The sequence below is a fragment of the Rhinopithecus roxellana genome, chromosome 3 (genome assembly GCF_007565055.1).
Source record: "Rhinopithecus roxellana isolate Shanxi Qingling chromosome 3, ASM756505v1, whole genome shotgun sequence".
NCBI lineage: Eukaryota > Metazoa > Chordata > Mammalia > Primates > Cercopithecidae > Rhinopithecus > Rhinopithecus roxellana.
The window spans coordinates 131,235,087-131,261,160 of record NC_044551.1 but is presented as its reverse complement, the minus strand read 5'-3'; the positions used below and the strand labels follow the sequence as shown (position 1 = coordinate 131,261,160).

The following is a 26,074-nucleotide window of genomic DNA, read 5'->3' as shown; positions in this document are numbered from 1 at the left end:
AGCATTCTTTGTAAGCCTATTATTAGAGATCAGTGCATTATTTAGGCATTAGGTTATTGTTATTACTAGAGAACAACATGCACTTGTCAGAACCAACTTTTATAAAGCTATCAAATGTACCACAAACACAGTCTTTATTTTTAAAAATTGTAATTTTGTAGATATCAATTATCTCATAAACTGTTTTTTAAAATTCTACAGAAATATTAAATAAAATGATTTCTGGCATATTTTGTTTATAAATTCAAGCCTGAATCACAACATCTGACTACTTATGAGAATTAAAGAAATATCACAGTTATACCCTACATCAAGCCAAATTTATTCTACTTTTATCTTTAGCTATGAATATTACACTGCTTTCTTTCATAACTAATGGATTGCAAAGGCTGGATAAAGAATATAGAATAGATTCTTGGGGTCACACAGGACTGCTACGTCTACATATTTCTTTTGCAAGAAGCCATGTTATATCTAGACAGTGTAAGGGCAACAAGAACGGCCATGTGATAATTAATGCCTGTGGTCATTTTTATCTCTATACAGAAAACATACTGTAGTTTTAGAGTACAAATACATGAAAATTAGACTGCCAGATGCTTCCTCTTCAAATATTGTACTTTATTACGCAATGGCTGTTCTGAAATATGTTTACATTGATCATTAGAATAGATTACAATGAATTTATTTTGTAAGTCCACTCCATGAGACAACAAGTTTATTTTTCCTTTTCATTGTGGTCAGTATAATGCACCTTACAAAACGAAAGGGTGTGTTCATTCATGTAATAACAACATGCAGAAAATAGTTGCGCTGGGTTAGGGTGCAGAAAATGCATGGGTCTTTTGAGTGTGCCTTTAGAGAGAGTACCTTTCTTACTATCTATGTATCTAGTTTAATATCTCCCATGCTCCACCTTTTTGATATTTCCTAGTTAAGACAAATGAAAATAATTCACCATGTTAATTATTACTTTCTCTTTCTCAAATCTCATTACCAAAATTTCATTCCTGTGATATCCAAAGATTACACGTTTCTTCAAGCATGGCCATCAACTTAATTTAAACAACACTTACTTTTTAGTAATTGCCTTCATCAAATTATCATATCGCTTGAAATGCTGGAAGACATACACTGCCGTGGAGAGGTATGTGTGCAGGTTTTTCAGGGGTGCTTTGGAAGGAACCTCCTTGGCTCTCTCTTGCAGTCTCTGCAGGACAGCTGTTGCCACTTTACAACAGGCCTCCACCAAGTTTGCTCTAATTTCCGGAAAAGAATCATCTCTGCATGCCAGAGCCAGTGGAAGCATGGTGTCAAGTTTTTCCATGATGTCAGAACAAAACTAGGGAGAAATAAATGTGGCACTGAGTTATTTGTATTCTGACAGCACCAAGTAATTTATGGACAGTGGAGCCAAATTCCTAAATAATGAATTTGGCATCAAACATAAATATAATGATGCAGCTTTGTAACAATCGATTTCTCAGTTGTAGAAAGTTAAATGTTTTATGTCAAATAAGGAAATACCAAAACAATGCTTCTCTCTATATAACCTTCAGACCTTATGCTTACCAGACAGACATTATGAAAAACTCATGAACCAGCTATACATGACAATACTTTTATCTAGTTAGTAGTACTCAGAAAATATGTATCCTTGATATTAACGTTTGTATTATTTTTTAAACTTATTCTAATTTTCTTTTGCTAAATTGCCATAAAGCGTTTTTTTAAAAATTAAATGCCACATATAAATGTCAGTGTAATTTAAATACTCTAGAATAATCAGAAACAGTCTCATGTAGCATCTTCATATTGGTAGGGTGTCAGCAACTTTTAGAAGTGATGAGTCTAGCCTTTCACTCTTTATTATGTATCTTCTCTTTCTTAATGGCAGAAGGGAGGTGTGATGAATGGAAAAGTAAAGCCTGTCTCCACATGGGATCAGTCAACAGAGTTCCCTAGGGACTCTAGGGAACTCCTTGTTTTGGAGCCTTAGGGTGAAGTGGCAGAATAAGGAGGTCATCTTCAAAAATTCTTTTAAGAATATTCCAATCTGCTGTGCATGGCGGCTCACGCCTGTAATCCTAGCACCTTGGGAGGCCCAGGCGGGCCGATCACAAGGTCAGGAGATAGAGACCATCCTGGCTAACATGGTGAAACCCCGTCTCTACTAAAAATACAAAAAAAAATTAGCTGGGCGTGGTGGCGGACACCTGTAGCCCCAGCTACTCGGGAGGCTGAGGCAGGAGAATGGTGTGAACCCGGGAGGCAGAGCTTGCAGTGAGCCTGGATTGCACCACTGCACTCCAGCCTGGGCGACAGAGCGAGACTCCGTCTCAAAAAAAAAAAAAAAAAAAAGGAATATCCCAATCATAGGTTGCTGAACTCATTCTGGACTTAATGCCAAGTGACTGTATTTACCTATTTTCTCAGTATGTTCTGTGACTTTCAAAGCACATATGGAGATGTAAGATTGATACTAATGAGATGAAAAGCTCATTAAGGTGTTAATGAAGATTTTTTTAAGTGCCCAAAGCTAGAAAAGACAGCACTTCCTTCAACCTCCTAAATTTTCCTGGAGTCATTCAAACGTATAATCAAGACAGGTGGTTTTCCCAGGGTTTCCCAGCTCCCCATGAAGTCACAGAGGCCCCTTTTTGGTTGCCTTAGAGTCATGGAGCAACAAGTTAGCATCAGGTATAAGTCCTTTTAGGCAGCAGTGGCCCATGGATACCACTGAAGAAAACTGGTACTGGGTCAAGTACCAAGTATTTGCCAAGGGACTCCACCATTTGATCTACAGGTTCTTTTTGCAATGCTTTATACTAAAATAAATCCCATCATGTCAGTCATCAGTTTGAAAGGATTTCATATACTTGCTTTTCCAATTTTCTTTGGTTGTTCCTCCTCAGGAAACATATGGCTGTCTTGCCAAACTTGCTGGACATTTACAAGGTTCATAGCATAGCTCACAGCTGAAGACCTTTCATTCTGTTCCTGTTGGAGAATTTTTGTGGAAAAACCTTCAATTTCAGTTACTATGCAGTGCGCCATGGGAAGAGACACTTCTTTAAATGCACTTCTCCAGCCAAAATCTAGTAAGGTAGCCTGAAATATAAATGTATATGAAGTCACGTTAATCGTAGCTCAGCAACAAATGTTTCTATTGTTATAGATATAAAATTATTACTTTCATTCAACATGTTGAATGTATTCTTGATATACCGTAAAAGCCATTCTTACAACATAAAAAATATTACCTAGTGAATAAAGCAATATACAAAAACATGTGCATTCTTTACACACAGTAATATACTGACATTTCATTTTAATTCATCAGTAGATTTAATAAAAAACTTTTTAAAAAATTTAATCTCTTAAATATAGTTCAATAAAGCCATCTTTACAAGAACAGAAAGATACAGTTACTATTTATCACATAAAACAACCTTTAAATTCAATATATTTAATAAAGTCTAAATTAGATTTTTATAGTCTTTTTTATAGTTTATTGTTAACAAGTATTGCAACATAAGACAGCATTTAATATTCAACCTTTTATTTCTTTTTCACTCATAGAACTCCAGACAAGCCAAAAAATAGCAATAAGAAATAAAGTTTTCAGAGAAAACACAGCACTGCACTTTCTAGATTTTTACTTGCTTAGAATTTTAGTCTCTCCAGCTGCAAAGTCATAAGCAGCACTACTTTTGTTCCAAGAATGAAGAATTAAAAGAATCTGCACTGTTCTGTTGTGCTGGTGGGGGGTACTTGGAAGGGAGTAGAAGCGGTTGAGGTACAGTTGAGGGGTTGATGTTTCCTTTTTTGCTTTAGTTTATGACTCATAAGGCAATATATTTATGAATGTATATTTCCTCCAGATCTCCTAACATTCTCTAAAGTTCAAAAGCATTATGGGTAGTAGGCTGAACCTATGCTTAAAATTAAACTTTCCCTATTTTAATGTAACTTTGTTTATAGTAACGTGCCACCTACCCCAACTTCAGAAAACCCTGAGCTCCACGTCCCTGACTGAATCACTTATTTTTCTTGATCTCAGGGTTTTTTTTGGTAGAAAAACAAGAGAGTCAAATTGTATGATTTCTATGGTCCCTTTTATTTTAAAATTACCGAAATTATGATCATAAGCCTAATTTCCTTATATGTACAACCCATTCAGCAATAATTTTTTCTTACACATACTGTACAAAGTAACAAAGGTGACTCCTTTTTTAGAGCTAAAACTATATGATTCCATGACTTTAATCAGAAACATGGCTCTTGTTCTCATTACACTCATAACTGAATTGTAACGGAACTTTCTGAAGATTACTTGGATCTCAAGCATCAGAGGGCCTAAAACACATCTCTCTTATCTTATATTTGCATAAAATTCATCAAAAATGGGCCGGATATGGTGGCTTATGCCAGTAATCCCAGCACTTTGGGAGGCTGAGGCAAGCAGATCACTTGAGGTCAGGAGATGGAGACCATCCTAGCTAACACGGTGAAACCCCGTCTCTACTAAAAATACAAAAATTAGCCAGGCGTGGTGGTGGGTGCCTGTAGTCCCAGCTACTTGGGAGGCTGAGACAGGAGAATCGCTGGAACCTGGGAGGCGGAGGTTGAGTGAGCCAAGATCATGCCACTGCACTCCAGCCTGGGTGACACAGCGAGACTCCATCTCAAAAAAAAAAAAAAAAAAAAAAAAAAAATTCATCAAAAATCGAATCTACTCAACTGATATAATCTTCTTTCTTATAAGAGAACTTGGAAGTGGCATAGGTATAGCCCTGTGCTATAACAGTAATTCCTTGGGACACATTTATGAAAAAAATGTAAAAATAAAACTACCTCCATGAAAATTCAAACAAAAAATTTCTGATTTTTGTTTTCCCCATTAGGGCATGTCTATTTACTAAAGTCATTCATTTATTCATTCAAGCAAATATGTCCTGGTGGAAATGTCATTAATTGCTATGGCTGCATTGAATTTTTAAAAAGTTTTTGTGCAGTAAAAGTTACCTTTGCCTATGATAATGTATATATAGTTATAATATGTTGGCCTATCTGAATTCTCTTTTCAAAATATAGAAAAACAAGTACATTAACAGCTGCTCTTAAAAAGAAAACTGAAGGCCGGGCATGATGGCTCATGACTATAATCCCAGCACTTTGGGAGGCCGAGGCAGGCACATCACCTGAGGTCAGGAGTTCGAGACCAACCTGGCCAACATGATGAAACCTTATCTCTACTGAAAATATAAAAAATTAGCTGGGCGTTGTTGTGGGTGCCTGTAATCCCAGCTACTTGGGAGGGTGAGACAAGAGAATTGCTTGAACTCGGGAGGCAGAGATTGCAGTGAGCTGAGATTGCGCCACTTCACTCCAGCATGGGTGACAGAATGATACTATGTCTCAAAAAGAAAAAAAAACAAAAAGAAAACTGAAAACCTTTCCTTATTCAAACCTCCAGTAGTTTATTTGTTCTTATGAAATATAGTTTGCTTACTTCTACTGTTCTCATCTAATATTTGGTATCATACATATTCCACTTAGACTAGAGAACACTTACTAGTTGTTCCAAGAAAAAAGAGAATCACATGGTTTTCTCTTCTATGCAAAAAGTAGATAATCTGTTGAATCTCTATTTCTATTATTTACTGCTAATTTCTTAGTACTGATTTTGATTTTTGGTTAAAGTATAATATATAACTTAGGATTTTTCCAATTATTTCTCTTGCTTTAAGGCCAAAACTGTTAAAACTATATGTTGTTTTGTCTCTTTAAATATTTACCTAGTGTATCAGTCAGGGTCAATTTGAAAAACAGAAACCACTCAAGATTTTTCAAAAGGAAGAATTTTAATGTAGGGTTTTGGTTACCTACATGATGGAAGATTTGAGAAGTCAAACATAGACTGTGAAGCAGGCCAGATATTAATAGAGCAGGAGGCCACAACCACCCCTAGGGCTGGAGGAATGAAGAAAAGGGACTAAGTTATGGGAGAGTAGCTCCTGGCTACCAGTCGAAGCTAAAGCCCAAGCAGACCTGCCAGGTGGAACTGAAGTCATGCAGGGCAGGCTGCATGGTAGGAGCAGGGCTCACGGTGGATATAAAGGTGTCACACCCATTATTAGAGATGCTCCTTAAGACAGAGAGAGGAGAAGAAACGCTTTGGTTTCTCTGCAACTCCTACCCTCCATCAACGCCTTCCATGAGGTCTTCTATCAATGCCTTTAATTGACTAACCCATCCCAGAATCTGAAAGCAAAGGGGCCTGGAATGTGTAATTCTCTGCAATCTAGAGCAGAGCAAAGAAAACAGGTTTTGGGAACAAACAATCACAGGATGGGGATCATAAATATGAGGCCAGTTCAGATGATTGTTTCCTTTTCCGTTTTAATCTCCATTTGCTCACGTTTCAACAATTATCTATAGCCCACATCCTCTAAGTGCAGACCCTGAGTCAGGTTAAGAACAAAAGATCTCTTGACTTCCATCTCTCTATTCTTCCCATGGAATAGATTTTACAAGAAGACAGTATCCCCACTAAATTGAATTTTCATCAAAAACTTATAAGCCAATTTTCAATCCAAAATTGAAAAATTATTTTTTTGTAGCAAAGGGTAAAACTCAAGACATTTTGCTTCATAATGGATTCACAGGCATCTGATGATGATCTTATATGTGAATTATAAAACACTTTTTTTTCCTTCACTTACCTCTTTTCCTGGTAGCAATTGCTCTGAAGGAATATTGGTTTCGTTTGCTCTAGGTTTTTCTATTACAAGTTCTCTATTGGATTTCTCCAACATTCCTAAGCAATAGAAAAGAAAACAAACACACTAATATATATTGTTTAAAAGGCATATTAGATGTGATTTATAAATTCAGGTAAATATTAACTATGTAGAAAAGCTCTATCCACAGTACATACATACATACACACATCCACAAATAACAATATATAGAGAATACAGTCAAAAAGATGCAGGCTGATGTCACCATTACAATAATGATATAATCAAGATAGATAGAGTCCTTTTCCATATACAACTTGATGAAATCTACATCCCAATTACATTCATGTTTGATGTACATAGACATACAATCTTCAAAATAAAGATTTTTGTCATTAATTTATTTTCATGTTGATAATGTAAGAGGACAAAATAAATATTTTTTCCTTGTTCATTTAAAAAGTTAATTCTAAAATACTACATTTTAAAACTGTTGGTATTTCCTAGCATGTTAACGTCAAAGAAAGAAGAAAAATACATAGATAAACATCAGCATAACAAGAAAAATTATACCCTTAAGCATATCAATGATTCATTTAAAAAACACAAACTCTGAGACAGGCATAAAATAATCCCTAGCGAGGCAGAGCTTGCAGTGAGCTGAGATCCGGCCACTGCACCCCAGCCTGGGCGACAGAGCGAGACTCCGTCTCAAAAAAAAAAAAAAATCCCTAGCTCCAAAAATGGAAATATTTCCACAACTTTTGTTTTTAACAATTAAGAAACCCTTTTTTTACAATTAAGAAACTCTTTTCCATGGGGAAAAAAATTTGATCTATAAAAATGTAATAAATAACTACTCCAAAAATAAATCTTTCTACTTTTGCATTAAGATTAGATTAATGATAATTTGATTCAATATGAATAATTTAATGTTTACCCTTTTTTTTGGCTTAGACATGTTATATGATGATGAATTCTGTGTTATGATCTAACTTTTCTTTTTTTCCCCACGATTTACCAAGAATCAATTTCTTTATGCCTGGGCAAAGCAAATTTCAAAATCTAACTGACTTTATCAGTAGGGACTTCGACCAATAGAGTCATCTAGTAGATGCATGTTTTCTTTTCCTAAATGTGGTTCTATGAACTTGTCATTGATTTCTAAGGAGCACAATTGATGAAATAAAAGCGTTTTGTTCTGATGTTAATTTCAACCATCTTGTGCATAAAGTATATTAAAGGTAAAAATTCCATTTGGTTGGCAATAACATCATTATTTTGGGAAATTTTATCAGAGTTTATATATTCTGAGGAAAAGTTTTCATCAACTCTGGTATTTCTTAATCATCTTTGGATTCGTGAACACTCTTAGAACATGATTAAAGTGACAGAACCACTGCATACAAAAATGCATAATATGACTGTATGGCAGGCACATGTGCATCACACACACACACACACACACACACACATACACACACAAACACACTACTGGGGATTCCCAGGCCCTCTTGTAAATCTCATTAACTAATCCAATGGGCCCATGGACTGCAGTTTAAGAATCCTGTTCCATTTCTCAAGACACATCACAACATAGAGAAGGTTTTAGATTCAAACAGTGTTATACCATTTAACTTAAAATGCTTTTTTATGGCTTGCATTTTATGATGTATTTTCAAAAAGAAGGTGTTACAAATAAGGATCACTTCTAAATGAAATAAAATCCGATTAGTCAAAATATTTTAAATAAAGAAAAATGAAACTATAAGCCCATTAAAAGAAAATATGGAATTTTTTTTAAAAGATCCACATAGAGAAGACCTTTCAGGACACAAAATGCAGAAGCCATAAAGTAAGTCTGCACAACAAAAATACCATCAACTGTCAAAGTAGATATGACAAGCTGATTTGCCAATCTTTCTCAAAATGTCCACTTTCTGAAAATTAATAGTTTATTTTTTAGCGAAGTTTTCAGTTTACAAAAAAATTGAGCAGAAAGTACAGAAAGTTCTCATATACTTCCTCCCTGCCCTCAGTTTCCTCTACTGTTAACATCTTGCAGTACATGGTATATTTGTGACAGCTGATGAACAAATGTAAAAATATTATTAACTAAGTCTACAGTTTACATTATAGTTCACTCTTTGTGTTGCGCAATTCTATGGGTTTTGCCAAATGTATAATGTCATGTACCCCCCATTACTCTGTCACACAGAATAGTTTCCATGCTTTAAAAATCCCCTTTGCACCATTTATCCATCCCTCCTCCCCATACCCTCACCCTGGTACCTACTAATCTGCTTACTGTCTTTATAGTTTTGCCTTTTTCATAATGTGATATAGTTGGAATCATACAGTATGTAGTCTTTTCACATTGGCTTCTTTTGCTTAGTGATATGCTTTTAAGGTTCCTCCATGTCTTTTCATGGCTTAACATCTCATTTCTTTTTATCGATGAATAGTATTTCATTGTATTGATGTACCACAGTTTGTTTATACATTCACCTAATGAAGAACATTTTAGCTGCTTCCAAGTTTTGGCAGTTAGGAATAAAGCTGCTATAAACATTCCTGTGCAGGTTTTTATATGGACGTAAGTTTTCAACTCATTTGGATAAATCCCTATGAGTGCAATTGCTGGATTGTACGGTAAAACTATGTTTAGCTTTGTAAGATACTGCCAAATTGTCTTCCAAAGAGCCTGTACCATTTTGCATTCCTAACAGCAATGAATGAGAGTTGTTCTGCATCCTTGCCAGAATTTGTTGTTGTACGTGTTTTGGATTTTAGCCATTCTAATAGGTGTGTAGTGTCATCTTGTTTTAATTTGCATTTTCCTAATGACATGATGTTGAGCATCTTTTCATATGCTTATTTGCCATCCGTATATCCTCTTTGGTGAGGTGTCTGTTCAGATCTTTTATGAATTATTAAATTGGGTTGTTTGTTTTCTTGTTGAATTTTAAGAGTTCTTTGTATACTTTGGATACAAGTTCTTTATCATATATGTGTTTTGCAAATAGTTTTTTCTTAGTTCATGGCTTATCTTTTCATCCTCTTTATGATCATGCCTATTTATTTAGCAATTCTACTTTTGAAATTTACCATCCAGATATAGTTGTGTACATATAAGAAATAGTTAAGGAAATTTGCCATATCATGTTTTGTGGTAGCAAATGAAGAGAGAAAAAAATCCTAACTGTCCATCAATGAATAACTGGTTAAATTATGCACCAATGGAAAACTATTCCTCTAGTAGAACTAACGAGGTGTTTCTACATTTTCTAAATTGTTATAAAAGAGTACATTTACATAGTATGATAAGATTTTGAGTTATTTTTAACATGGAGATATATATGAAGTAGTTACTCTTTCATCCCATTCAAAAGTTCTCAGTTTTTTAAAAAAGAAAAAATAATAAAGATCAAGTTGTTAATGACAAGAAGGGACAACAGTTGGATTCTTAATATCACTTTACTTTTCTATAGATAGCTCATTTAAAAGGTATCTACTCTGGAAAAATAATACTAGATTGAAATATAAGCTTTGCAGATCTGTTTCTGGAAGTAACTGTCTGCTATTGTGTAGCTAGAGTTTAAGACTTACAGAAAAAGTTAATTATCTTGTTTTTATCATTTCACTTCCAAATACATTATGTTTATTCACTCAAAGTAATGTGCTCAGATGTTTATACAAACCATCTGCCTATATTCAAGATGACTAAGGAAAAAAAGAAACTTTCCAGACTTCTCTTGCTGGTGAGCAATTCTATAGTAAGATATAGAAAATGAATTATCAAGCAATTATGATAGCCTTTAAAATATAATCCCCCTGCCCCAAATTAAAATGGTTTTAAAAAGACTTAATTCTGTACAGGGAAGCAAAAGTTATCATCTTTAGGTAGGATTACTAACATGGGATCTACACTAACATGATATCTTCTGGATTTAACAAATTGTGGCATTTTTACATTTGTTTGGAATTCAAAATGGTCAATTCTGAAATTTGGCAATGTAAAACTCTATGAACTCTAAACATTTGATGAATTGTTTAATATATTTTAAAAATGTATTTAAAATCTATACACTTATTATCATTGTCTAGAGAAGGTAGCCCACTTTCGGCTCATCACTGTAAAATATAGTTATTTGCATGCAGTCAATACTGGTTTCTTTAAAAGCATGCCTAGATTAAGAACCTCAGAAGAGTGCAGAGGGTCACAAGAATGCCAGCTGCTCAACAGCTTCCCCTACAGAGTTCTCTGTGGTTCATTTTATACTTCTGGTTAGTTTCTACACTGCCGCTTTCTTTCACAGAGAGTAGAGGTTGGCAGTACTTCCCTGTGACATCCACTTTCACACCCAAATTGGTCTTCATAGGTTCCCATTGTGTGCACTACAAAGCAACTTGCCTTGTTGGCAGCTCTAAGTGGGAACTACAAGTCTTTCTTTTCTTCACTGTTCTTTTTCTGGCTCACAAGCAACCTCCCACCAAAAGCTGAATCTGTAGAAGAGACTACATCCAAGAGATAATACCATGAAAAAGTATGAAGAGAAACCCAGGTGGCCACCTTGCAAATTTCCAATGTGGAAGCCTTCGACCTCTCTGCCCAAGAAACAGCTAAAGTCCTAGTGTAATGAGCTTTACAAACCCTAGGAGCCTCTTTACCTTAACTACATACGCCTCCCTAATACAATCCCTTAACCATCTAGCTAAGGAACTCTTAGAAGCCATTTGACCCCTCTTAAGACCCCCTAAGAGTACAAACAATCTTTCAGAAGATCTGAAATCTTTGATTCTTCTGAGACAAACCCTAAGTGTTCTTCTTACATCCAATTGAAGCAGCCATTGCTCTTTGTCATTGCTGGGGCTAAAGAAAAATGAGGGCCAAGAAACCTCCTGGTTTAGATAAATCTCAGATGCCACCTTTGGAAAAATTGAGGAATTGCCCAAAGAACAACTTTATTCCACAGAAGCATTAGAAATGCACCATAAATCAAATCCACGGCCACTCCATAAGATATCATCACCTAATACAGTAAGGCACTACAGCAGTCAAATAATGTCCTATCAGTTTTTGAAGTGACAAAAATAGAAAACCATCAAATCATGACCAAACAAAAGCAAATAATGACAAAATATCTTTTCTTTCTCAGAAAATATTTATTGTATCTCTACAAAATCTCTTGTCTACAATCAAATTACTGAGAGAACAGCCAATTTGGCTAAGTCTACAATATAATAGTAAACATCAAAGTAAAAAGTAAAATATGTGGTTAATCATTTTTATATTTTCTCTATGTGATGTTAAGTGTCTGGACATTTTTTTTAAGTCTGCACAATGAAAAAAAAAAACTCACTTTTCATCCGTTCATATGTTTGGGTTACATAGACATCATAGGCAACTCTTTCCAAGATCTTTATTAGCAAAATATGTTCCAATCAAAATAAACACACAGGAAACCAAATGACTTCCGCTCTTTTTTCCCCTCTATTCTCTTCCTCACAAGATTTCTAAGCAAAACTATTGGGAAATACCCAATAGTTAAGATATAGTTGGCTTCCTTAATCATCCATTTCAAGGAGTCTTTTCCTTCCTGATTTAAGAAACCAATGCTTTTGATAAGAATTGATTAACTTGGATACACTGAATAAAACATTTAAGATTTTTCTTGACAATTTCCCTCAAGATCATTCTTCTCAGGAATCCATTCACATAAAGCTGTGTCAGATTAAATCAATCTTGGCTTTGCGACCAAAAAAATATGAATTTCAACAAAGAAGACTACATATATCACAAAGAGACGTTCTAGTACTTAGACACTTCTTATACTTGCCCCTTGAAATTCCTTCTACATCCCGTGTTTGATAATCCACAAATGTGTTCACATAGTCCACTATTATTAACACGATATTGAAGTTGCTTTTATCTGCCTTACTGCTTATAAGATGACATATTTACAACAGTATATTGTGACAAATTACATATTTGCTCTGTTGACTTTATTCAAGAATGGTAACCATTGTTCTCAAACATCCAGCATTTGCAAGTCTCCACATTGCCTGGTATTAATCTAATGGAGTTGAATCACCGTTTTCAAAATTGTTCTTCTTTTCTCTAAAATCAGCATGCTAAATCTGTGCTTCAATTCTTGGCCATTTCAGTGTTATATCTTTATAATACCTCCTAACACAATTCTAATTTTGAATTTATGCTGACTTTAAGAAGAATAAAGTTCACAAAACTGACTTAATTCCCAAGGGTCTAATCTAGGACTAATACGAGATGATTCAAAATGGGTAGAAGCCTAGATGTTTTGAAGTTCATTCTGTTTCTTGATCCATACCTCAGGAAAGATCTGTTAGAGATATAGATGACAGATGATAAATCTTAGCCAGGCATAGTGGATGAGTACCAACTCCAATGTCAACTGTTCCAGGAACCAATATGTCAATCAATAATGAGGATATCATATTTCTCTATTCAGATCTCTGACCTCACAGTCAAACTTTATCTAAAAGATGTTTTAAGGGTCACATTCTCTCCTAATGAAATCTACTTTTTCATTCTCTATTTTAATTAATGCTCATATTTTCTGACTTGTATTTTTATTATTTTCCCCTTGGTTTTTTTTTTTCGGGGGGGGGGGGGGGTTGGCTTCATAAATCTATAGTCCATCTTTATTTTTTCTTCAAATTATCTCCAACTTTGAAAAACTAATCTATGTTATTTATTTATTTATTTATTTAGACGGAGTCTCGCTCTGTCACCCGGGCTGGAGTGCAGTGGCCGGATCTCAGCTCACTGCAAGCTCCGCCTCCTGGGTTTACGCCCTTCTCCTGCCTCAGCCTCCCGAGTAGCTGGGACTACAGGCGCCCGCCACCTCGCCCGGCTAGTTTTTTGTATTTTTTAGTAGAGACGGGGTTTCACCATGTTAGCCAGGATGGTCTCGATCTCCTGACCTCGTGATCTGCCCGTCTCGGCCTCCCAAAGTGCTGGGATTACAGGCTTGAGCCACCGCGCCCTGCCTGTTATTTTATAATATAACAGTGTTACCTAAATTTCACCCGAAACAAAGAAGGCCAGTAAACTATGCTTAATGTAAAACAAAATTTCCAACCCTATAACTTTTCTGACATTATTTACATGGGCAAAGTAAGTAAAGGAATACAAGAGTAAACATGTTGAGTGAAAATAATTTTACCAAGAGATCGGTTTTGGGTATTAAATTTTTCAGACTAATTGTTAATCACTTGCTTCCTTCACTTTTTTTTGGAGATGCAGCAAATATATATATTTACACTCCTTAGAATGGCATATGGCATCATGTAAAGGAGAACTTTGTATATTTCATTCTGAGGAAAATGAAAATTTTTATAAATATAGATATGATAACAGAGAATACACCTCAACCATTATGCCTTTGAATTTTACCTTTAATGTTAATATTATTCCATACACATGGCATGGCTTCTTTCAAAGGGATTTTTGTTAAGACTAAAAACAACATATTCCATAATTATAATTACTATTTTAACAACTCACATTTATTGATCATTTATGATGTACTAGACATTCCCTTAGGTATTTTATTTTCACTGTCATTTAATTCTCACAACCCTACATAACATTATAATATATTGAAATCTGAAGCATCTAATACTGAAAGAAAACAAAGAGAAAATTAATGTAGCCCTATATCATTATTTTGAAGATGAGAAAATTCATGTCTAAGAAGACTAAATGTTCTGCTCAAGATCATCTGGGTGCTAGGAGCAAAAGAAAAGATACTAGACCACCCAGTCTGCTTATTCTTTCCAAACGCTAGTTGTGTTTCTTTGAAAAGAAAAATTGATCTAATTTTAGCTAAAAATCATCCAGAAGTGACGTATGATGCTTTGTCAGTTAGAATTAAGAAACTTGCCAAGCACGAAGGATAAAAATGTGTGCATTTTTATATATAATGCATGGTGTGCATTATACTGAATGCTTATTAAGAATTCTTTCATGTGTTTTTTTTTTCAAGTAATTGTTTTCATTCAAAGCAGCAGGAAGCAAAAACACAGAGAAATTATAGATTTACAAATTTAAACAAAAGAGGATATTACCTGAAGTATTTCTGGTTATCTTGAGTGATAAAAGTATTTCTTCAAACAATTCTTGAACACCCTTTTCCAGTTTCATAAAGGATTTTATGAGCTGTGATAAGAATTCGACTTTGTCTAAAGGGAGAGAGAAGTTTCTTCCTTTCTGTGGGCATTCAGGAGTAACTGTGAAAAGAAAAGATCAAGACTGTCATACCTTTTATTTATCTTCTTAGTAAATATTAGAACGATCTGTGTGATTCCATAAACCATCTAAAAACTAACAAGTTCCTCCATAATTAAACCAAGTTAGTTCATTAAGAAATACATATAAAATCTCCTAGGAGTATCTTTTCTTCTGGGAAGCTGGAGATGAATATTCTGTTTGAGGCAAATATAGCAATTAAATAATTAGATCGATTCTCAGAGTTATAAATAGAAATTTGATTTCTTGTAAAATCACATCTTATGCAATTCTACTTTTTTTTTTTTTTTTTTAGTCTGGCATATAACTTAAACCTAATGACAAGGAAATATTACACAAAACCAAATTGAGGGACAGTCTACAAAATAACTGGTCTGCACTTTTCAAAAGTGCCATGTGAGGAAGTACAAAAGCCAGGAAATGACCTAGTCTAAAGGAGTCTAAATAGACATTAAGTAAAACTGAAATTAATACATAATCAGCATTTTATTTTGATATAAAAGACATTCTTGGGATAATTTGGTGAAATCTGACTGAAGTCTACTATCCAATGCTATTACTATATGACTTAAACTTCCCAATTTATATAGCTGTATTGTGGTTTTGCAAGAGAATGTCTTTGTTTTTAGGAAATACACACTGAAATACATAAGAGTGTCTGCAGACTATTTTCAGTCCAAGAAAAAATAAAATTTTTCAAAGAAGGAGAGAGAGAGAAAGCAAAAGTCGAAATGTGGTCAGATACTAACATCTGGGAAATTTGAATGTAAAGGAATTCTTTGTATTATCCTGGCAACCTTTTTGTAAGTCTGAAATTAAAATAAACATTTTTCAAAACACTGTATTAAAGATACACTCTTTAAGACCTTATAAGTGTTGCTCCTATCATTAAAAAAAAGCAGATTAAGGTAGCTATTGAATCTAGACTACATAATTCATAAAGTCATGTTTAAAAATAACTTCTGTCTAAATAATTGTGATATCTATTATTTGCATAAGAATAATACAACTTAAAGGGTTTTTTTTTTTTTGCCTTCTTATAATCATGCTACTAGTAAAGTCATACTATCATTTTAACATGATAGTAAAATCCCTTTATACTCTAAGAGTATGGAGAATAATTCGCTTATTTCATGTTCTTAACTCCAATTTGTTGCTTTCATTTTAGATTACATCACTAAATGGTCTTTTTGACCAAGTTTTAAAGGATTTAAAAGAATCCTTTCTTTATTAATGCTTTTTCTTAAAACATATTTAAGAAATAGCTTGAAGTTTAATTATAAATTGGAAAATTTGTAAACCTACAAACTTAGCACAAAATGCCTTTGGAGACAAAATACAAGTGCTATTCAAAAACTGTATAGGGTCTGGCAATTCCATGGGGAAAAATAGATTACCTTCATCACATGGATGTAGAAGGAAGATTCCAGAACTCTAACAATTTTATGGCTAATCCACTTCACTTCAGTGAAACTTTAAAATGTTAGCATCAAACTTGTAGTCTTATAACAGTCTTTCACTGAGGACCAAAAATGTCACGGTCTCTTTGCCAGTAATATGAGAAAGAGCTGTCTACCAACTTAGACTGTAAAATTTAGTTCTGTTCTGAAACAGTAAAAAGGTTTTAAAAAATCTGCAAGTAAATACAAAAACTCTGTTTCATCTCTAAGTTGACATTAGCCCAATATACATGAAAATCTAACTCACATCTACTGTTCTTCTATAGGCATACTAGAGAATACAAGTATGTATAGGCAGAATATACAAGTAAGGCTTTGCCAGAAATATTATGCCCCAAAACGAAAAGAGAATAAATATATTATGTTTTATTTAGTTGGTACCATTTGGTCTATTTGACTTATCTTAAGCTTTTCTCATGTAGATGGGTGGATAGTTTAACCTTCTAAACCTTAAATTTCCTTTTGGACCTAAAATGTTTATAAACTAAATTTTCAAAGGCTTTAAGAATCCTTCCTAATTCTTTATTAGGAAAGGCCGCTCAATAGCTTCACTAGAAATTAAGCATATTTAAGAAGTCTTTATCTGGCTCAATTCCAAATTGGAAGACTTGTGAATGTTTATAAAGTAAGCAAAGAAGCACCCGAAGAAGAATCTTTAAGAGTCAAAATTATATGAGAGTGCTTGCTACTTGCTGACAATTATGCAAGGTCTGAGGATTCTACATGAAGAGGTCTTACTTTCATGACCCGGATTTAGAAGAACCTTGTATTCCAGGAATATAACAATAGTGAAAGGTAAATCTTCTTTCAATTCAGTGAATCTTTATAACTAAATAATGTAAGAGGACAGAATAAAATATATGACCTAAATGTAATCATTTTTTTGTCCCAAAGAACCAATGATTATGGTAGCGGTCCGTTAATTAGTAGCCCTTATTTCCTATTACTATCAGCTCAGTGTTCTCCCAAGGGGTATTGTACGGGTTCTTAATTTATGGGGAAAATAATTCTGTGATAAATTCATTTTGTGAAAGGCCAATTAAAGCAAAATTAAACACAAAGGACGAAGTAGCATTTCCCAAACTTATTTGACTTATTTTACCTCACAGTATCGCATAGGACTAGTGTCCTAATCATCACACCTTAACTCATGATTTCTATCTACCTAAGCACATGTTTCTCTGTCCCTTAAACTCTTCATTTTTAACAAAATTAGGAAAGAGTTTCTTCCAGCAGAAATTCCTTTGACCTTCTCCTCTGCTAAATTAATCTCCTTTCTGCACTTTTCAATATTATTTGTTTGTTCCTCCCCTTTAAGTCACCTCTCCAGAAAACGTTATCTGCCAGCCTAGGCAACATGGCAAACCTCATCTCTACAAAAAATACCAAAACAAACAAACAAACAAACAAACAAAAATTATCTGGGCGTAGTGGCGCAAGCCTGTATAATTCCAACTACTCAGGAGGCTGAGGTGGGAGGATCACCTGAGCCCGGGTAGTGGAGCTGCAGTGAGCCGAGATTGCGCCACTGCATTCCAACCCAGGCCACAGAGTGGGACCCTGTCTCCAGAAAAAAAGGAAAAGAAAAAAAAGTGGCTCCATCTCGGCTCACTGAAACTTTTACCTCCCAGGTTCAAACGATTCTCCTGCCTCAGCCTCCTGAGTAGCTGGGATTACAGGCGCCCGCCACCATGCCCCGCTAATTTTTGTGTTTGTAGTAGAGATGGGATTTCACCATGTTGCCCAGGCTGGCCCTCCTCCGCCTCTCAAAGTGCTGCGATTACAGGCGTGAGCCACCGCGCCCTTCTGAAAACTTTATTTGGATACAATCAATCTAGGAGTCTCCTTCCCCTACTAAGTCAACCTGGCCTTTATTTATTTATTTAAATCACTATGGAACTGTCGTGCTTCAAAGTTTTGAACATACATGTTTATACACAGGCAACTCTGTCTGGCATGCTGCCAACCATTGCTGTAAAATATCTGAGATCATAACTATTGTTTGGCTATAAGATGAGCTCTATGATTCTTAGGAAATACGCATTTCTCCTAAATCCCCAAAATATTATAAAGATAAAATTAAATTTTCATTTTAGAGAAAGTCTTTACTTAATTTACCATCAACTAGATGAGTAAGTCCACATAATAAGTAGATAGTTGAGGATTTTTTCTTTATATATAATTTTAATAAGGATTTTTCTAAAATGCAGTATAAAATATTCTGCTTTATTATTTACTGTATTTAAAACAATATAAATTTTTCTTCATGATACAGTTATAATGAGTTATTTATTTCTATGCTACACTCAGGGACTATTATTTGTCCCTCTGTTAAAGGGCATTTCTGAAATTGCTTTCATTTTAGATTATATGAAAAGGGTTCTATGATCAAAAAAACTTGGGAAATACTACATACTAAATTCTTCATAAAGTAATTCACAAAGCTAATTAGCATATTAAAGTCTCTATTTACTTCCATAATAAAGTAATAACTTTCTAAACTTAGTGTTTCTCAAACCTTTTTGACCAATGAACACCAGTCTATCAACACATATCTGCTCACTTCTGAGATATTCTCAAAAACAGCTGTGTGGGGGACACTGCTCTGGATTCCTCTACAATTTGAGTATTTGTATCTGCTTTATAGATTTTCCTTTCATTGTTAGACCTTTCGCTGTGGGTTCTTGCTGCTGGTTGTGTAGATGATTTTACCGGTACCTTCTTCCACTTGTAAACCACTGCTTCTACTAGCATTATCATGGTATTTTTGCAGACCCCTTTAAGAAACTAAGGAAAGTCTTCTAAAGCTTCCTAGACCTTCTCATTGAATACAATTCATGTAGTCACAGTGTGAAGGCTAAACAGAACCACCTGAAGTCCATCTTTGGCTTTCACAGGGCAGTACGGTTTAGGATCTTCTGTAGCATTAAAAATGCAAATTTCTGGATCTTCTCCAGAATTAATGAATAAGTATCTCTATGGGACGAAGCCCAGAAATACTACTTTTGAGCAAGTGTTCCAAGTGAGCGTTTTGCACACTAGAGTTTGAGACTCCTGTCTGAGGGGTTCATGAGATTTAGATAAAAACCCTTGTGGTTGGGAGGCCGAGGCGGGTGGATCATGAGGTCAGGAGATCGAGACTATCCTGGTTAACACGGTGAAACCCTGTCTCTACTAAAAATACAAAAAATTAGCTGGGCGAGGTGGCGGACGCCTGTAATCCCAGCTACTTGGGAGGTTGAGGCAGGAGAATGTTGTGAACCCAGGAGGCGGAGCTGGCAGTGAGCCAAGATCATGCTACTGCACTCCATCCAGCCTGGGCAACAGAGCGAGACTGTCTCAAAAAACAAAACAAAACAAAAAAAATTCTTGTGGTTAAAAATCACTCTCTAAGCACCAAAAAATCTAGATTTGGGTCTCAGAAGTCAACCAAAAAGTTGCTATTGCATAAAACATTGGTGACAAAAAACAAAAAACAAAAAAAAAAACTCCACTTTTTTGACTAGGCATGGTGGTTCACGCCTGTAATCCCAGCATTTTTGGAGGCCGAGGTGGGTGGATCACCTGAGGTCAGGAGTTTGAGACCAGCCTGGCCAACATGATGAAACCCCGTCTCTACTAATGATACAAAAATTAGCCAGGCATGGTGGCGTGCACCTGTAGTCTCAGCTACTTGGGAGGCTGAGGCAAGGGAATCGCCTGAACCCAGGGGGCAGAGGTTGCAGTGAGCTGAGATCATGCCATTGCACTCCAGCCTGAGTGACAGAGAGAGACTCTGTCTCAAAGAAAAAATAAAAATAAAAAAATAAAAAAAGTAAGCCTGACTAGTAGCTAGAAAATCATGGAGGACCTGCAGGCATTGTTTTTATCCACTTTTTCCATGTCAAGAAATTTATGACTTTGTTATTTTTGGAAGAAGTATGGAACATCTGTAGGAAATTCCCTAGAATATATCCTACGTATTTGCCCTGGGCAAAAGAAGACCTGCTGTTAGGAAAAAACCTAAAGAATATTTGAAGTTCCTTAGACACAGTCATCACAAACGTAAAATGATTTCCATGAGGCCAAAGACTATATCCAGCTTATTTGCCATAGTATCTCAGAACCCAGCATAATCTCATACAAAGCAGGTACTCAAAACACTGACTAAAAAACCAAATGAATGAAATCTCATGGATCCTAGAAATAGTTAGGTTCAGGCCAGAACAAAGTAAGATTTTATACCAAAACCTAAAATGTATTCGTTAAAACAATAAATAATTATAGATGTTTTTAAGTTCATAAATAAATAAATATTTACAGTATTCTATAAACATTCCTTATAGTATTCTGTTTGACAAAATAAATTTGAAGATTACTTTCAAAATAGAAAGCATGTGCAAAAGGCTATAAAAACAATGATGGGCTGGGAACTTGATAAAGTATATTGATAAAATTTTTTCTAAAATATGACTTTTGTGTGTTAAAAAATAAAATATAGTTTAGGAAAAAGAAATTCCACCATAAAAATGTGCACAGATATTTACAAAACTATTATCCTACATTTTTAAAAAAGTCTTCTTCTCTGTTTATATATATTTGTAAATATATGGGTATTATAGATATGTGTCTAGATATATACACATACACATATCTATAGGTATATCACACATAAAGAATATAGACTACAGATTATACACTTAAAGGTGTTAAATGTTAGTTATACCTAGTTCAAGTATTAACCCCATTCTCTTCTAGCAAAATTTAGGACATTGAAAATAAGTCTAGAGGGACATTAGGGCTCCTCACATTTGATCCGCAACAAAGCAGCATTTGAAACGAAAATCAAAGTCCAGCTAAATCAGGCAAACCATAAAAATACTGGTAGTGGCCGAAAGCACACATATTATTTTCCAAAGCTATTAGCAACAGAATTCTTATTAATAATAGTGGTAAGATACAAGAGAAAATGAGAAGCTACACAATCAGATAATCTGGAGCTGGAGGATTAGTATAATAGGATAAAAGGTGCGCATTTCAGTTTTCCCAAGAAAAACGAACATTAGCCACCCTATTATTGACTGTAAATGGATCCATTTTCAGTGAAGAGGTATTCTCAGTGCCACCAGACAAGTGACATAAAAAGAAGTGACACACAAATGCTAGTGAAAGTCTTACTATTCCAGATGAAATTTATGACATAATCCAAATGGAAGATATTTGCTCCAGTAAAGAAAACTTTTAAACAATATTATAATATGAAGTCAGCAGGGACCACGTAGGAACAAATAATAAGCAGTACTTCTCCCAGGACCCAAGTCACTTCCTGAGAGCAGGTGGGACTCCGGAGCCCACTAAATGGATAGCAGCGGCCTGAAGAAGCACTGGGCCGCCTCAAATGCTTGGTTCCGTGGAGGTTCCATGGAGCCACAGCAGGGGGAAGAACAGAACGCAAACACCATGATCCCGAGTTTGTAAAGAGCCTTCTTTGTCATGTCAGCCTAACTAGTAGCTAGAAAATCGTGGAGGACCTGCAGGCATTGTTTTTATCATGTACACTAAGATGAAATTGAAACTGTTTTCCCCTTTTCTTGAAGCATTATTGTTACAACTTTTACTTATTTTGCAAATTTATATGACTAGAAAAGAATTTGGGGTAAAACTACGACAAGGAATATTGACACTTTAGTTTGCAGAACTGAATTTCTTCTCATCTCTTTTGAGGAGGCTTCCATATGTACCACCCAATACAGACAAAGTAAAACTTTGAAATAAATTGAGTGAGTAAATGAGTAAATAAATGATTAAAAGAATGAAATGAATATCTATGAGGTTAAGTGAAAATGTAACCCAACACAAGCTGAATATGTGGAAATTCAGATAACCCACAGGTAAGTGTCAGGACCCCTCTTCTAAATGGTGAGAGAATGGAGAAAGAACTATTAAGGAAACTGAGCCTCATGAATGTGAGTGAATCTGAATTTGAATTTAGAAAACATTTAACCTTAGAAGCTAAAAGCTGGACGACGACTCCTCTGTCTTTCCCCATTTCCGGTGTCCCCACCCCACCACCAATTTTATCATATGTTTATTTATACCATCGTTACCTGAAGAACAGAGGTGGCATAGCGGAGGGGCTAACACACAGAAGCTGCAGCCAGATGGCTTGGCTTCAAACCTGGGCACTGTCCCTACCAGCAATATGACTGGACAAATTACTTAGTCTCTTTATGTCTCAATGGTATATGAGGTTTAACTAAGTTAACGCATTAGAACTGTTCTTGGGAGGTAGTACTTGCTAAACAAATGTTAGATTTTAGTCTCATCTCCTCTGAGAAGCCTGCCCTCAGACCCCAAGCCAGGTCAGGATCTTATTCTCCATGCTCCTTCCTATTTTACCTTGCACAGCCCTTCATTTTAGCACTTACCATGTCACATTATAATGGTTAGTTTGAAAGTTATCTCTTGAACTTTAGACTCCTTACAGGTAGAGATCTTTTTCCCCATGATTGCATTCTCATTATCTATCAGAGTGCCTATATGAATGAGTGGTTTCAAAATGGTACATTTGGGGTATCATTAGTGAGTGTTACACACAAAATCAACTGCTTTTAACTTATTTTAATTGGCTTTCTCCCCCTCCACTGTAAACATGCTTCTTTTAGTAAAATACTAAATGAGGTTTCACATTAATTACTATATGACAATTTTAACAGGAAATATTTTGGAGAGAAATAATGATAAACACCATATCAGAGACCTATTTCACTATAAACTACTTTAAATATTAACTGTTATTTAATTGGCACCATCTCTAAGGTTAACATTCATAAAGTTGAATAGCAGCCCCACTCCAAGACCTCCCATTGCATCTTTACTGTGTCAGTTCTTCAAAAACACTGGTTTTGTTTGTGTGTGTGCATGTGATTATCATCTCTTTTAAAATCTAATATAAGCTATGCATCTATGTGCATAGAAGGATGTTTTGCATATAATTCCAAGAGCTTCCCAGGCCTTAGAGTTCTACTGATCATCTGCGTAAGGCCCTCTGCCTTGATCTGGTCTGACTTTATCAGAAATAGACCCTATAAATCTCCCTCTCATTCAAAAGACCTGTAGTTTCTAGAAGTTTCTACTTCCCTTTGCAAGAATAAGTCCTTTCCAGCTTCTACCTCAGAAATTCATCACTCTTCCCATTTCATAAAATTAAATATCTTAACACATTTACACAGATAATTCTCTTAGTCTATTACAATATAGGCCTTGGGTAAGGTAATGAGATATACTGAAAAATAACTAATGGTGTCACCCTTTCAGGAATTTAGACAAATACACTGATTAGTGCAAAGTGGCAACTGCTTCCATAGAGGTACATGACAACCAAAATATGTATTAGAGGAGACTGAATTGCTAGTGCATACAATATCTGCATTTTTTATACCTTCTTTCTCTGATTGTTCTAGTTATTGCACTAAAATTTGCACCCATAGATAGGATTAGTAATCATGATCTAAAGAGAGATGTATAGACAGAACCACTGGGTTTGAAATAAATCCTCCCAACCCACTGAAAGGCCTCACGTGACAGGGAGGTTTTCTATTTCCTTTGGAGGGGTCCAGACAGTAAATATCCCTTTGTTTCACATACCAAGAGAAACCTAAGTGGCTAAAAAGGGTGAAGATAGAGTCACTGTGAAACTATTCTTCTGGGTCAATGAGAAAAACTGAAAAGACACTGCTTCTATTCTTACCCTTTTATGATTCCCAGGCCAATGCTGGCTCCACTGGATGTTACCTAAACTTACTGCTCGGTGATAACAAAATTCTCTCACACTCCATTCCCTCTTCTCTGGCAAAACCTGTCATTATTACATGAGCAAGAAATCTGACTTCTTGCTCATTTCCCAAGGTTATACTACTCTTGTCCCTCTCCTATATTCAATCCTTGTTATTTATTTATTTTTTTGACTGAGAACATGAGAGAGAATATCTAACTCCTGAAGTGGCCAGTTTAGGTCACTGTTAGTTGAAGATGCTAATCAAAGAATGGCTTACATTTGAATTCAGCCAAAACTGAGAACTGTATTCAGGGCAAATTTCTGAATATTTTTCAGCTGACTTTTGTTTTATGCTGGTTTAACTCCCAGTTGTAAATACTTAGATATGCTGACCCTTTGAGGGAACATCCTAATAAAAAGACATCTCTAGTGTAATAAAATGGGTTTTAAATTTTAAGTACTATATGCTAATGGTACATTATTAATGAAAATATCTTCCTAGTATCCCTTTCTTGGTCTCACATTTTGCAACAGTTCAGTTAATTATATCTCTTATCATATGTGTTACTTTCTCATATCATGACTAAAAATTAACCTGTAGAAAAAACTTAAAACTCTGTTAACAATTCATTTTTACTATAACCTAAGGTTGAACCTGAGAATTGATATTTCATTTTTTCTTTTTTCTTTTTTTTTTGAGACGATATTTCATTTTTTTAAAAGAATATGCCGTGACAGAGAAGTTATTTTATCAGCACTTAATATGACATGTTAAAAATTAATTTTAAAAATTTAGCACTCAAATAAAAATAATGCCATCATCAAAAAGATGGATTTCAGTTAGGACACCTGCTGAGTGTGCTTTGTAATATACTTTCCAATTGAATCACAGCCTTTCAAAAGAGATGGCACATTTTTCCTCTTCTATACTGAAAAATAAAGAAAAGAGTCTCTTCACACTTTTTTATCAGGTAGGAAAATTATAATGCCCATGAATGTATGTTAAAATGAATGTGAAAAGAGATAGCCATGGTGAAAATAGCAATCCCTAGTGACCACCTGAAAAGCTGTACTCATGAGCTTATTATTCTAAAAGAGTAGGGTAGGCCTGAGAGGGAGAGAAGATGTGTCTCAGGTGTGATGGCACTTTGTAAGTTTTATAGTTAAACTTACCTTTTTAGCTGCCTTCCTCTCCTAAACAATAGTTATTCAGCCATAAAAGTAAAGTCCTATTGCCTTCAAACTCCAAATATGACTTTGCAGCCCCTTGGTGGTAGACATTATCTTTTTCCTCAAAAGGCCTATGATCTACAAAAAGCATCTTTAAGTGGGTTTCACTTGCTAATTCAATAAAGATTTACTTTGTGCCTGTCATGCACAAGACACCATGTGACATACATCACCTGCAGCAACAGGAGACAGATACAGAGTCAGATCTGAAAGCAGAGTGGGGTGACTAAGGAGGGCCATACCTCACCAGTCACCATCGGCTCCTGTGGCCATCCGAGGCTCATGAAAATAAATTTCCTTCTCTTTAACTATTTTAGTTCAGGCAAAAAGAAAAACATTACACTCGATACATAAGAAAAACTCAGTGTTGGTAAGAAACTAATTGCAGAAAATATCTGGAGTTGACTGTCATCCAATTTTGATATAACTGGTTAATACTGGGCTCACTTATGGTTTGCTTCATGGGAACTCTTCAATTGAAAAACATCAATAGAAAATATATGTGAAATTAAGCAACTTAGTTTTTCTTTGAGTATATAGACAAACCTTAGACTTACTTGATTTTTATATTATAATATACACATAAAGC

General features: G+C 35.1%; 1 protein-coding gene across 1 annotated transcript in view; it reads right to left on the bottom strand.

The window, feature by feature from the left end:
- The window catches only part of KIAA0825 (KIAA0825 ortholog), a 523,375-nt gene that overhangs the window by 385,539 nt on the left and 111,762 nt on the right, over positions 1 to 26,074 (bottom strand). The window contains exons 6-9 of the mRNA XM_030927226.1: positions 14,859 to 15,020; positions 6,729 to 6,823; positions 2,884 to 3,111; positions 1,077 to 1,342 (exon numbers count right to left, since the gene is read on the bottom strand). Coding sequence (XP_030783086.1) covers positions 1,077 to 1,342; positions 2,884 to 3,111; positions 6,729 to 6,823; positions 14,859 to 15,020 — 751 coding nt within the window. The remainder of the gene's footprint in view (positions 1 to 1,076; positions 1,343 to 2,883; positions 3,112 to 6,728; positions 6,824 to 14,858; positions 15,021 to 26,074) is intronic.